The sequence below is a fragment of the Martes martes genome (assembly GCF_963455335.1).
Source record: "Martes martes genome assembly, chromosome: 5".
Lineage (NCBI taxonomy): Eukaryota > Metazoa > Chordata > Mammalia > Carnivora > Mustelidae > Martes > Martes martes.
In genome coordinates, this window is record NC_137892.1 from 124246517 (window position 1) to 124260232 (window position 13716).

General features: G+C 55.1%; 1 protein-coding gene across 10 annotated transcripts in view; it reads right to left on the reverse strand.

Moving 5' to 3' along the window:
• TCOF1 (treacle ribosome biogenesis factor 1) overlaps positions 1 to 13716 on the reverse strand; it is a 37342-nt gene that overhangs the window by 9703 nt on the left and 13923 nt on the right. For 8 of the 10 annotated variants that reach the window (XM_080804104.1, XM_080804112.1, XM_080804110.1 and 5 more), the window contains exons 11-19: positions 13470 to 13646; positions 13060 to 13311; positions 12765 to 12971; positions 8420 to 8557; positions 8039 to 8227; positions 7771 to 7956; positions 7467 to 7607; positions 5206 to 5316; positions 747 to 933 (exon numbers count right to left, since the gene is read on the reverse strand). In XM_080804104.1, the coding sequence (XP_080660230.1) occupies positions 747 to 933; positions 5206 to 5316; positions 7467 to 7607; positions 7771 to 7956; positions 8039 to 8227; positions 8420 to 8557; positions 12765 to 12971; positions 13060 to 13311; positions 13470 to 13646 (1588 nt within the window). The remainder of the gene's footprint in view (positions 1 to 746; positions 934 to 5205; positions 5317 to 7466; positions 7608 to 7770; positions 7957 to 8038; positions 8228 to 8419; positions 8558 to 12764; positions 12972 to 13059; positions 13312 to 13469; positions 13647 to 13716) is intronic. The other 2 variants (XM_080804111.1, XM_080804108.1) reach the window with 1 other exon arrangement.

Below are 13716 nucleotides of genomic sequence, written 5' to 3' on the forward strand. Positions count from 1 at the left end.
AAAACACAGATACAGTCGCAGTTTCTGTAAAATGAACAGTTCTAAAATGGCAGTAATTATTCCAGACAGTGAAATTATAGTGACACCTTTTCCTCGGTGCTATTCTGTACTTAATGAGCCTACCAAAACCAAGTCTTATTATCATCCTCGTGGAGTGTCATAACATTAGCCATTTTCCTGATGCCAACGGGAGTATCACAGATTCTCAGAAGTCAGAGAAACCCCAGACAGGGTCCTGTCTCCCACCGAGAGATGGGATCTTTGCCTACGATGTCTGCTTTGGGATTACCCAACCCTTTGTACATGCCACCAGGACTGGGAGGCTCACTACCACCTCACAGCCCTCTCCCCATTGAGGCAGTCAGTTGTTACGAAGCTTTTCCTCCGTTACGTAGAAATCTGCTACCTGCAGCTTCTGGCCACTGGCGTGGGTTCTAGCCCTTGGAGCTGGCACAGAGAAGTCCCGGCAAACTGTCTCTGGAAACAGAGATCAGGACGAACCAATGTCGGGTGCAGAGACCTGGCCCCAGGCCCCTCCGGACCCACAACTGTGTGCTGTGTGACTCAGCCAGCAGCCTCCCCTCTTCAGGCCATGGTGAGGTCTGTGCATGTGCTGCATGCGTGCACATGTGTGCGTGTGTACGTGCATGCGCGCGCCGGCAGCTCCTGCCCGGTGAGCCTGGCGGCCACAGCACACAACTCAACCCTGCACTGGACTCAGCCCTGCACAGCAGGCCTGTGCTCACCAGGAGTGGAGCACTGCGTCGCGGGGATCACATCCTCATCCTCACTCCCAGAGGAGGAGCTCCTGGCAGTGCTCTCTGAGGCCCGGGCCTTCCTCGGGGTGTTTACAGCTGGGGCGTGCGTGGTGGTAGCAGCTGGGCCAGCTGGACTACGGTTAGGGTCGACAAAAATCAGAGGGGGTTTAATCACCTTGAAAAACAAAAACAAAACATACCCCCCCAGTGATTAAAGGCTTGGCCAGGCAAAGGGGAGGGCAGGTGGGGGGCTGCCAATGCAAAGGGTCCAGAGTGCTCAGGGCCGCCGGGCAGGCAGAGGCCACCCCAGCCGCCCAGAGCGCTCTTTGCACGCCCCCGGCCCATGCACCTGCTAAGACCCACACAGCACCTCACAGCCCCTGGAGCCCCTGAGGTCAGCAGTGCTAGCTCCACTGCACAGCTGGGAGAACTACAAGTCCAGAGAGGAGAGAAGAGTTGCCCAAGGCTGCACAGCTTCCCTGAACTAGAGCCAAGCGCAGAAGAGCCAATTCAGCGTGCCTTCCTCTGGCTGACTCCAGGGCCAGACGCTGGCCAAGCCGGGTGCTCTAAGCAGTGTGCCCCTCAGCAGCCTGGTTGTCACCCACGATGCCCCTGCGGAGCTGCGCACAACCAAGCTGCCCCTGCCCCAGAGATGCTGGGGCGGCCCACTAAGCTGTGGCCCGGGGTGCCACAAGCCAGCTACTCTGACCCCACATCTTCGGCAAACCAATTGCACAGGGGAAAAGCCAAGGCGAAGATGTTAAGGGACCGAACACCATGTACGGCCCTGTGTGAACTCTTATCCGAACACACCAGAGATAAAGACTGCTGTTCGTGAGACACTGGGAAGCGGGGATGCCCAGTGTGCAAGCCAGTTTCTTGGGGTGATGTTGCATGTATGGTGGCTGTCCTCTCAAAGAAAGGAACCTGGGGGTGCTGGGGAAGGAGTGGAGGGTTTGCACAAAGTGGGCGTGGTCACGAGAGCAGCCCCGCTGAGGCTGGGGAAGGCTCGTGGGGGTTCTTCAAGCTGTTCTATCTTTGGGCAGGCTTTACAGCTTCCAGCGAGTTAGCACAAGAGAGAGAAAGAGGCTGCTCCCTGGGATCCTGTGGACCAGGCCGGGGTCACAACTCCAGTGGGTATGCCCATGGCATGTGAGGTCACTTCGCATACTTGGAGCCAGTGAGCGGCATTGAGCCCGCATCTTCCATCCCCGGAGGTCAGAGTCTGTCTAAATTCCATGCCCTCTTTGGCCTGGGGGGAAACACAAAGCAGCTGGAGGAAGCTGCCCAAGGCCAAGGTCTGGGACCCTGTCTTGCCCATCACCTTTGGGGCCCAGGGTGCGGTGGGAGAGGCACCATGAAAAGTCAAGCAGAGAGGGGCCCGCCCGAGGGTGGGAGTTCTGCTGGGCTGGGGCCCTTCCCACCCTTGCCAAACAGCCTCCCCCGCAGCTGCTCTGATCTGCCACTTCCAGAGCCTGCCTTCCCACATGATGAAAGAGAGAAGGATGGAAAGTGGGAGAAGGCTTACAGTTGAGGGAGGGGGGATCTATATATATGTGAGAAGACAGAGGAACAGATTGTCGGGGACGAAGAGAGGCACCGAACCCACCGAGGCAAACAATAGCGTCTGGGATGTTAAAAGCAGCTCAGCAGCAAAGCCTCCTCCTCCCTGTTGCACCTGCCCACACGGCCTCGGCGCCACGGGCGGAGCAGGGGGCGTGGCGCTGGAGGGCAGGGACTCGAGGGGTCCGGGGCTGAGCCCAGGACCCGACAGCAGAGCGTGCCAGCGCACCATTCGAAAGGTGGGCCGTGGGACCCAGGGAATTGAGGAAACCCGTCTCTGATCCCACCTCTGCTGGACCTCACCATGTGGGGAGGCCCCTGAGCACTGAGGGCCTCAGTTTCCCACCTGTTAACAGGGCTATTAGTAATCCCAGGCTGGGCTCGCTCGCTGGAGGGGCTCTGATATGCTTTGAAACTGCACAGCACAGCACAGAGAGGTGACAGATTCACGGGAAGCTGATGCAGCCAGACACCGGCTGGGCCTCCCTGCAGGTGCCGGGCAGCAAGGGCCTCCAGGGGAGGCAGGGACTCCCTTCCTACCACAGAACCTAACTTGGGGCCTTTTGTCACAGCTGGCCTCACCAGCTGTGCCCTCATTCCAGTCTGGGGCCAAGTGGGGGTTGGGGGGCTGACCAGCCCTGGCTGTTAACTCTGCGAGTAAGGGACAGAGCTGAGAAGGCACCCAAGAGCCCCTCACAGAACTACCCCGGGGCTAGTCAGCAGGTCCTGGGCCAGCCCCACCCGAAAGGGCTGGGAAATCTCCCTCTCCAGGGCTAGTCCTGGAGCCTCGCGGTTCTCCAGCCCCCAGGGAATGTTACCCCACGGGCTAAGGCTGAGGCTCAATAGAGGGCAAGTGGCCTCACCCAGGGTGACCAGCAAACTCTGCCAGAGCTAGACTGGAAGTCCAGGAGCACCAGACAGTAACTCCTTCCGGGACCAACCACGCTGAGGCTCCGACTTAACGCTCTAACTCAGTTCTTTACAGTCTTTATCTCAGACTCGACCTGAAATGTTGAGGGCAGAGCTCAGGTCTTTTTAATACGGTACCTACCCTAGCACAGACCCTGGCCTGGGGTTCATTATGCCAGCCCAAGAGGGCGGAGCCACAGACCATCCCCTCTGAAGTCTATCTCAGAAAAAGAGGCTGGGGTCCATCCTTGCAGGTGGGGAGACTGGGGCACAGTGAGGGAGCCTGGGAATGGAGCCACAATCACCCGCCTTCCAGCCTGAGGCTCTGCCCTCCACGGACATTGATCCCTTTTCTCCACGGACAGGTTAGTAAAAAAACAGAGGTAAACGTGTCAATGGAGAAGTAGCTGACAAACGCATAATAGCGAGACTAATCATGCTCTGCGAGCTGGGGACGAAGGAGCTAAGCAGCCCCCAGCAGGGAGGAGAGGCTGCAGCTTTCTCAGGCTGCGCCGTCTGCCCTGAATCCTCCCAGGGAAACACATGAAATGCCAACTTTTTTCCTGCTTCTTTTTTAACAGGGACTCCAGAACCTTCAGGACTAACGTACCAATTAAATGGTTGAGCTTAAGCATGATGTTCATTTTAATTGTGTTGGCCCCCGCATCGCAGGGCGCAGCAGCCCCCTCCCTCCCAGCTGTCCCGATCTGCTCAGAGAAGGAGGTGGCTTCCTAAGGGCGCCGGGACTGCCGGACAGCAAGGCCCGGCAGCCCTGCTCTTTCCCTGGTGAGAGGCCAGTGCACGCAGTGCCAGGCCACGGGCACAGTATAGATGGCCTGGATTCAAACCCAGGTCTGTCCACTTGTTCTGGCCTTGGGACACCGGAGTAGGTCACTCGACTTCTCTGAGCCTCACTCCTCCCTCCTCCAAACGAGAATAAAAGGACTACCCTCAGAAGGCTGCGGTGGGGGCCAAGCAGGATAATGGAGGACGGGGTTTGGCACCCAGAAAGTGACCGGTAATGGCAGGTGTAGCTGTTCATCAGGATTTCTGTCACTTGTGCTACAGAGCAGGGAACGGCAGCGAGCACTCCACCCTGTCACTGGGGGTGGCACATGGCATCTGACCTCCCTGGTGAGCCGATCAGCACATGGTACGGCAGGTGTACGAGGGAGTGGTTAAGGAGAGGGTCTGGTAACTGTAGGACTCCAGGGACCCTGAGGGGACCTGGCGGAGGCATCCAGGCAGCTGGGGCTAAAGGACAAGGGCACTGCCATCTTCTGGGAAGGCTGGGCTCACACAGAGGCCTGGACTCAGCAAGCTGGGGAGACAAGGTGGGCCTGGTCCCAACCTTTCAGGGTGAGTCTGGGGAAGCTGGTGGGTGCAGCAGAGCACATGAATGCGCACCACGGGCACCGGAATGAGATCCCAGACGTGCCCATTGGATTCCGACAAGCCCCACGGAGAAGGCTCTCGATCCCAAGCAGCAAGCAGGGATATACAAGGAGCAGGGGGCCAGCATCGCCCCTGCCCTGGCTTCTTACAGATCATGAGAATGTGGGGAGCAGATTTCACCTCACTGGGCTCTGAGTCCCGATGCCTCAAGCGGGCCACAGCGCGGGCCCTCCCGCAGGAACCGGCACGCCCCAACAGGCAGCACACTGTGCATGGACGCAGGAGGGAGGTCCGCCACCCTGCCTGCTGCCGGGGCAGACACCTTGGCCTCAGGCCGGGGAGGGTGTGCCCAGGGTCATGGACCTGGCGGCTGGGAGAGCCAGCCCCCCGTTTGGCTCTGAAGCCTGGATATTCAATGACGTTCTGCGGCCTATCTCCCGGGGTCACCATGAAGGTGAACGGATCAACCAGGAGACTGTGAGGTGCTGTTTAAATGGCAAAGGTCTGCCCTCACTCTCCCCCCACCCCTGGGGCCTGCTGCCCTGAGTCTGTGGTGTCCCAAAGGGAAGGAAGGGCCTACCTGGCTGGATGGCAACTCCTCGTCACTGCTCTCTGAGGACCCCTCTGCGTTCTTCTCTGGGGGTGCTGGTGCCAGGGGCTTGCTTCTGGCAGCTTTGGAGATACCCTCTTTCTGGGGGGACAAGCACACAGGTAGGAGAAAGGGGGTGTTAGCTGATGGGGAACACGACTGAGGGACTGGGGCGGGGAAACCCCAGCCAGGGAGCAAGGACCCTCCTGTATGCTGGCCGTCCACGGGTGTCAGCATGGCCCCCTTACTACATGCACAGGAGGACAGCTGCTGGCTTGGCATGCCCCAGGGCCCCTGGAAATCCCGGCCTGCACTCTGCCAATGCCCCCTCCAAGGCTGACTCTGAACTTGAAAGGGACGTAGGAGTCAGACCCCACTAAGACCTGAGGACTGGAGTGCTACTGGCCAGGCGTCCAGAAGAGAGGAGACAGCAGTCCAGGACAAGGTTGCAGAAGTGAGCCAGTCGTCCCAGCACGCTCTATCTGTCTGTAACACCCCCAGGTAAAAAAAAAGCAGGAGCCAGCTGGAAGTGTCCCGAGGCTCCACCCCCTCCTGCCAAACCAGGCATTAAGGAGAGGGGCTGGCTGGGCAGCAGCCGCAGTTGGGGGGCCAGAGGAGGAGAGCACGGAGCAGCAGGCACCAGTGGTAACCAGCTCAGGGGAGCCCAGGGCAGGGGCCAGAGTCCCCTATCCCCTTCACTACTCAGTCCGGCCGAGCAAAGCGGCAGAGCCACCTACGCTGTCCGAGTCCGGTTTCTCAAGAGCAGCTACGAGATCCCGAATTGTGTCAACTCCTACTTTTTAAATGGGTCGGCAACAACGCACACAGCAACAGCTATGCCCTATGCCTTCCTTGCTATCAGAACCCCGACTCTGCTCTGCTAGGGCTGGTGGCCCCCTCTCCCAGCCAATCACAGAACCACAGGCCCCTCATCACTGAGCAGGAGAAGCCCATGCCTTAAATCTGGACAAGGGGGTGAGAGGAAGGGAGGTCAGCTGGTGGACGTCCTAGCTCTTCTGGGGATGCTGCAGCCCTGCCATGACAGCAAGTGGAAGATGGAAGAAATCTGGGTCACCCAGGAGGCCGAGCTGAAGGAACCACTTTTAGAGCAGCTTTACCCCAAAGCCTTGTACTCTGTGAGGTAACCAATCCACTCTAAGCTCTTGGAATTAGGTTTTCTCTCCCAGATTAGGGTGTCCTGATCCAGGAACCCACTTAAAACTTTAAAAACAAACCAAAATACTGCCATGTCTGAACAGGCCTGGGACCCTTGTGTCTCAGTCTGGCACTTAGGCCCCCACAGATGTGACAAGCAACTAGAAGGGACTACTGCCTACAGGATGGCTGGCCCTGGTGGAACCCACCTGACTTCACACTGCCTCCCCTTGGCAAACCCCTGCCCTGGAGTGCCTAGTTCTACTTTTTTGTCTGGTGAACCCCTGATCAAGCTCTGCTCAATCATCTCTTCCAACTGCTAGACACCTGTTCTCCCAGCTCCACTGGACAGAGCACTACCAGAATATTCTCCAATAATCCAGCTACTTCATCTTGCCCCACTGACTACAGGCCCCATGAGGGCAGGACCAACATCTTTCATCCCTTTATCTCTGCCAGTGAGAAAGCGTTCGTAGTTGGTCTGACACACTGAAGACAATGGTCAGTGCTAGAAGCATTTAACAGACTTCTTGGTACTTGTTTAGCTCCTGGAAAAAAAAACAAAAAGCAAAAAACAAAAACCCAGAAACCTAAGAGAGGAGGAGCTCGGTCTGGCACAGGGATTTCCAGCTTCCCTTAAGAAATAGAGATGTGGCCACACAGAAGTACATTTCCACAAGGTCATAATTGGCTGCTGGAGTTGACAGGGACCGTCTTTCTAGTTGGGACCAGAGCTCTCCAGTTTGCCCTAGCTGCCACCACCTTCTACTGCCTCTTCTGACACCAAGGCTCAATGTTGGCTACCAGGCTATGACACGCACAAGCCCTCTCTGTACTGGAGTCTGTCTCCCTGAACTTCTGCAGGACGAAGCCACTCCAGCTGCCTTCTGCACAGACAGAAGAGAAACGATCCACAGCAAAGTCGGTTCCTCATTCCCTCCCTCTCCCCACTCCCCAGGCTTCACCCGGGTAAGCTCTCCCTGGGGTCCCAGGTTAGGGAGGGGACTCCTCTAGCTCCCTGGCGCCTCCTGGTACCTGCATCACAGCCCAAGCCTCAAGACACCCTGTGACATCCTGGTATTCTCAGCCTCATTTACCTTGGCAGGAATTGCTGGTCTCGCCTTCTGTGGGGCTGGTGTGTCTCCTCGGGCTACGGAGGCCTCGGTGGATACAGGAGTGCCCGGGACACCTTTCATCAGGGAGGCCTTGGTTTGGGAGTGCTTTACAGCAGGTTTCGCCTAAAGAGACACAGAGGATGGCAGCTGGGGTAAGGGTCCAGGAGTCATGGCTTTCATCTGGTCTTCTTTCCTCACCTGGCCCTGAACCCAAGTCCTGAGTGCGGAGAGGGCGGCCGGCGGCTCAGAGGCCTGGTGTTGCAGTGGCTTCCTCGTTAGGCCTCACCTGGGCTGGCACCTCCTCCTCGCTGTCAGACTCCTCCTCACTGCTGCTCTCCGAGTCCTCCTCTGGCTTCCCTGCCTGGGTGGCTATGGCTCCTGTCTTCTTGGGAGGGGCCGCTGCAGCCCCTTTCCTGGAGAACTCCTTGCTGGGTGCTGAGGCAGTTCTGACCTGGGGGCTCTTCTCTGCAGGCTTCACCAGGAGTGAGAGAAACAATTAGGGGAGAGAGCCAAAGGAACCACAAGAGCTGCTCTCCACTCTCCCCGGGCCTCACCTGAGTGGGGACCTCTCCGTCACTGTCCGACTCCTCCTCGCTGCTCTCTGAGTCCTCCTCCTGTGGGCTCTTGACTGGCCCCGGCTGTGCCGGGGCTGAGGTGGCCACTGCCTTTCCCACAGCTGGCATGGACCCCTGGCCCCTCCCTGAGACAGCATTGCTCTGGGGAGTTCTTGCTGGTGGCTTTACCTGCATCGTGAGAAGGTAATGGCATTAGGGAAGGAAGCAGACAGCATAGCTCCATTTAGGTTAAGCCCACTCACGGTGTGACTGTGCAGAAGTCTGTCCCGCCTGTGCAGAGCCCTGGCTAGGCTGAGCCAACTGCGTGGTCCTCCTCTCCACCCCACCTCCAGTGCCTCCTGGGCTTCTGGACCCACTTGCCTTGGCCGGGGACTCCTGCTTGGCTTGAGCAGCTGCCGTAACCCCCTTTCCTGGAGCTGATGCTGCCCCTTTGGCTGAAGCTGCTCTGGTGGGAGCTGGGTTGGCTTTGCTCTGAGGAGTTTTCATAGAGGCCTTCATCTGGAAGGAGAAACAAGAATTACGGAAGGGAGAAGGTGAGATGCAGCAGAGTGGTTAGCCAAGAACCCTGATTCTGGAGTCAGATGCCGGACTTTGGATTCTTGCTCCTCCATTTAATAGCTGTGAGAACCTGGGCAAATCACTGACCTCTGTGGCCTGTTTCCTTCTCTGTAAAATGGGGCTAACAACAATGCCCATCCACAAGGTTATCATGACGATTAAGTGGGAGAGTCACAGTGTTTAGCATGGTTCCTGGCACATAAACTCATTATTGTGAGCACTTTTCTTAGTGTTAGCTAAGCACAAGCCTACCCAGAGCAGATGTACTTTTCCAGGCTCCCTTTTCAGCTAGGTGGCCACAGCTAGTTAGCCAACTTCTGGCTAACAGAATGGAAGTCAAGAATACAATTCAACTTTCTTACGCAGTTGAAAACATGGTCTTCTTCCTTCCAGCTGGAAGAATGCTGAGGTAACAGCTGGAGCTCTAGCAGCCATAATAGCATATGAGGCAGGAGTCAGGTACTCAAGATGGCAGAAGAGGACAGAAAACCATGGTTGTCTGAGGTTTTCTTCAGTTTAACCTAATCTTAACTGATATCTAAGGGATCCCCCCAAACTCTCTCAGGGTATCCAAGCAAACACAGACATAGAAAGATGAGGGCAACAAAGAGTAAAATCTTTGACAGTAAGATTGCGGACAGGAGTATGAAAGCAAACCGGGCTAACGTGAGGTAGAATGAGGAATCTCAGTGTCTCTAGGCCCCTGCCTCATTCAGAGATGTCATCTGATCAGTGACTTCCCCATCCACATGAGACCAAGTGAAACTAAGAATCAGTACTTCAAGAAAGAAAGTCCTCTCAAGCACGAACTGTGTCTGGCAAAGGTCAAGGTGCTCATCAGCACAGAAAAGTCATCCAGAGGGGAGCAAAGTCTTTTACATTCACTTAAGAAAACAGAGACACCAGCACTAAGGTGACCTCACAAGTGTTAATACAGTACAAAATATGACTCAAGAAGCAAAAAAACCTGAATAGACCCATAATAATTTTCAATATTGACTTAATAATTAAAAATAATTAATAAATTAAAAAATCACACAAAAAAATCCAGGCCCACGTATCCTTATTGGTGAATTCTACTAAGGAAGAAATAATACCAATCCAACATAAACCCTCAGGAAACAAAGGAGAGAATACTACCAAACTCATTTCACAAAGCCAGTGTCACCCGGATACCAAACCCAGGCCAACACATCACACAAAAACTAGACTAATATTCCTGATGGATACAGACGCAAAAACTGTAGCAAACCAAATCCAACAACAACAAAAAAGGAGCAGACAGCATGTCCCAGTGGGATTTATCGCAAGAATGAAGGGTTGTTTTAATACCTGAAAATCAACTACGAGCAATATATCACGTTAACGGACGGGGGAAAAAACCACAAAAAACAGTAAGATCACTTCAAGAGAAGAAAAGCATTTGACAAACATTCAACTCCAAACCTCATGATAAAGACTCAACAAACTAAGAGCAGAAAAGAACTTCCTTGGGGGCACCTGGCTGGCTCAGTCAGTGGAGCATGGGACTCTCGATCTTGTGGTTATGAGTTCAAGCCCCACGTTGGGTGTAGAATGTACTTAAAAATAAAATCTTAAAAAAAAAAAAGGAAAGAAAAGAAAAAAGAATTTCCTCATCCTTATAAAGGGCATCTTTGAAAAACTTAGAGCTAAAAAGCTAAAATCATACTAACCAGTGAAAAGACTGAATGCTATACCCTAAATGAGAAACAAGGCCAAGCTGGCTGTTCTCACCACTGGTATTCAACATTGTACCTGAGGGTCTAGCCAGTGCAGTAAGGCAAGAAAAAGAAATACACGCCATCTAGACTGAAGAGGAAAAAGTAAAACTGCCCTTGTTCACAGACAACATGCCTTGTATATAGAAAATCCCAAGGAATCTACAAAAGCCAAGAAAACAGGTAAGCAAATGTAATGTCGTAAGATGTAGTATCAACAAGGACGCCAGGGTGACTCAGTTGGTTAAGTGACTGCCTTCAGTTCAGGTCATGATCCCAGGGTCCTGGGATCAAGTCCCACATCAGGCTCCTTGCTTAGTGGGGAGCCTGCTTCTCCCTCTGTCTGCTGCTCCCCCTGCTTGTGCTGATGAATAAATAAATAAAATCTTAAAAAAAAAAAAAAGGAAAGAAAAGAAAAGAAGAAAAAGATGTACAGTCAACATACAACACAAGGTCAGGCCCTAAAGGCATCCTCCCACTTATTCAGCCAATCATCACAGGCCAACTGGCCATTTCTCCCACCCCTCTCACACAAGGGCTCTCTTCCTATGGCATTTCAATAGAGAATCACCACCTCCTCCGTCTCTGGCACATCTGGTTTTCCAGAACCAGTCCTGTCTTTGTTACTTTGTTCTGAACCTCAGCTCTCACATGGACAGCTTCCTTTGAGCTGGCTGGGGTCTCTGAGCAGACCAGAGACTGTGTGACTCACTTGACCCCAGCAGTACTGAGCAGTGCGGGACGCACTCAGTGTGCACAGATGGCATTCTGCGAGGGAAGCCATACAAGGATTCTCAGTTCATCTCCACCAGAACCCCGCAACAGAGGCTTGATTATCCTTATCCTTCAGACAAGACTCCTATCAGAGCCACCTGTCTCAGCGGAGGCAAGTCAGGCCTCCTGAAGCTAGGTAAGGCACCATCTTCTGACAGGGCGTCAGGCTATAAAGCTGGGCCCCTAGAGAGGGATTACCCGTTTTATTTTGTGCGCTGGAAGAAAGTAAGGCCCCAGAGCATAATCATGTCTGTGGTTGGAAATGTCTGGGCCAAGATGCAGCAGAAGGATGTATGAAAGTCAAAGGCTTTTGAGGCAGGCATGCTGGGGCCTAGGCCCAGCTCGGACCCTCCCTGACTGGGCTGAAGCAGGTCAGCAACCAACTCTTCTAAGCTCTAATTTCCTCCTCCAGAAACCAAAGCGAGCGAACACCTGCCTAATGGTACTGGTGGGAGGCTCAGACAATGAAGCAATGAGCACAATGAAACTTTTCAGGCATTGGGACGTGTCTGTAGCTTACAAACAGGATAGGAGCTGTTAGGCTAGGACTCCAACAGGGCCCGCACCCAGGTCAAAACCTCACTAGCAGAATCACAGGAACCTATGTCCCATAAAGCAAAAGGGAGAGGGAAACAAACAAACAAAAAATTATAGAAAATGTGTGCTTTGATATAGGGAAAAAAAGAAATGACTGAAGAACGACAATTACAAATAATAAGATGGTGAGTGAGCACAGGGCATGAGTGATTTTCACTTTCCCCAACTTCTCTCTTCCAGGCTGGGAGGGGACTCCTGAGTCTGCTCCCCATCAGCCTGGCCCTCTCCCAGGGCGGACAAATGAGCCTGCAGTGCGCAGGCCCCTTGCTGGGTGTGCAGGTGAGACCCCATTACCTTCTCAATCCTGCGAAGGCGGATTTCCAATTTACAGAAGAGTAAAACCAAGGTACTGCGTGGATTCCTCACTTGCTAGGACATGTTGCTAGGACTTGAACCCAGGCAGTCTGGCTCCAAACCCCCTGCCGTCTGCCCCTGCCCTACCTGTTCCCTCAGGGATCCCGCCAAATGCTCTGCTTGGGGCAGTTCACTCAGGCCAAGTGCCCTCCCACCCTCTGGGCCCTTACACAGGCTAGTTTCTTTGCCTAGAACACTCCGCTTCACCCGGCTGGCTCTTTCAGCCCACGGTTCCCAATGCTACTTCCTCCAGGAGGCCCTCCTTCCTGGAAACCCCTAGACGCCATCACCTGCCATGCTGTTAGCCCACGTACAAGCTCTATTCTCAACCTTGGCACACCATGCTGGAGTAACCTGGGCACACGTCCATGCCCTCACCTCCACTGGGAACTCCCGGAGGGAGACAGGACAGTGCCTGGCAGATGGGCTGCTCAACAGAGCTTGTGAAAGGCATAAGGAATCTCAACGGGAGCTCAAAAGGCCACGGGCAAGACCCTGCTGCCTTTGACAGGTGGAGGAGACAGAATGAAAAGTGGGGAAGGAGGCTGGGCTGAGGCTGCCCTTGAGGTTTCTGCACATGCGGGGGGCGGAGGTGGGGGCAAGAACAGCCCAGAAAAGCCTCTCCTCAGCCCTGCCCCAGGCTCTGGTATGGGTGGGATGGGCTGGCTCTTCCTCGGCCTCACCTGGGCGGGAGCTTTGGCCGCCTCCTCACTGTCGGAGTCCTCCTCACTGCTCTCCGAGGAGTCTTCCTGCAGCTCAGCTTTGACTTTGACTGGGGCCACGGCAGGCCCTGCCTTCCCAGGGGGTGCTGCGGCAGTCGCTTGGCCTGAGGGCCCCTTGGTGGGTGTAGAGGCAGTTTTCACGGTGACACCTTTCCCCACAGGCTTTGCCTGGAATGACGGGACAGAAGCAGGTCATAGGTGCCCCAGGGGCCACATGAGCACTGGCCCTGAGTCAGCTGAATAAACTTGGCCTTACCTGTCCCACGGCTGGGGCAGGAGCAAGGTCCTCCTCACTGTCGGACTCCTCGCTGCTTGAAGAGTCCTCTGGCCCCGGGACACCCCTGGCCATAGCTGGGGATGAGGCACAGGCTGGAGAAGTTGCTGCTCCCACCTTCCAAGGAGCTGGTGTGCCCACTCGCACCGGGGGGACCTTGGCAGGTGCTGGGGTAATGGGCGTGCCCTTCCTTGGGGAGGCCTTGATCTGGGGTGTTTTCACAGCTGGTTTTGCCTGAAAGGAAGCAAAAGTCAGAAGCTAGAGAAGGAGCCTGAATTCAGAGCCCCCGTCTGCTCTGGGGTGGAGCCCCACTGGCATCCTTCCCCTCTGCTCCCTGGGGAGCTGACTGGTGGGGGTGGTCGGGCTGCACCGAGGCCCCTCCTGAGCCCCACCTGGGCTGGAGCCAGGGCTGCAGGCGCCTTCCCGTCACTGTCTGACTCCTCACTGCTCTCCGAGTCATCCTTGGACACCTTGGCTTTGCCTTGGGTGGTCACAGACCCTGCTTTCTGAGGGGGCCCCTTGGCAGGACCTGAGGCTGCTCTGACCTGGATCTTCCCAGAGGATTTTGCCTGCAGTGAGACACACAAGATCAGGGGAGGGGGCGGAGAGCAAGGCTGTGTGCAGAGACACAGACCGAGA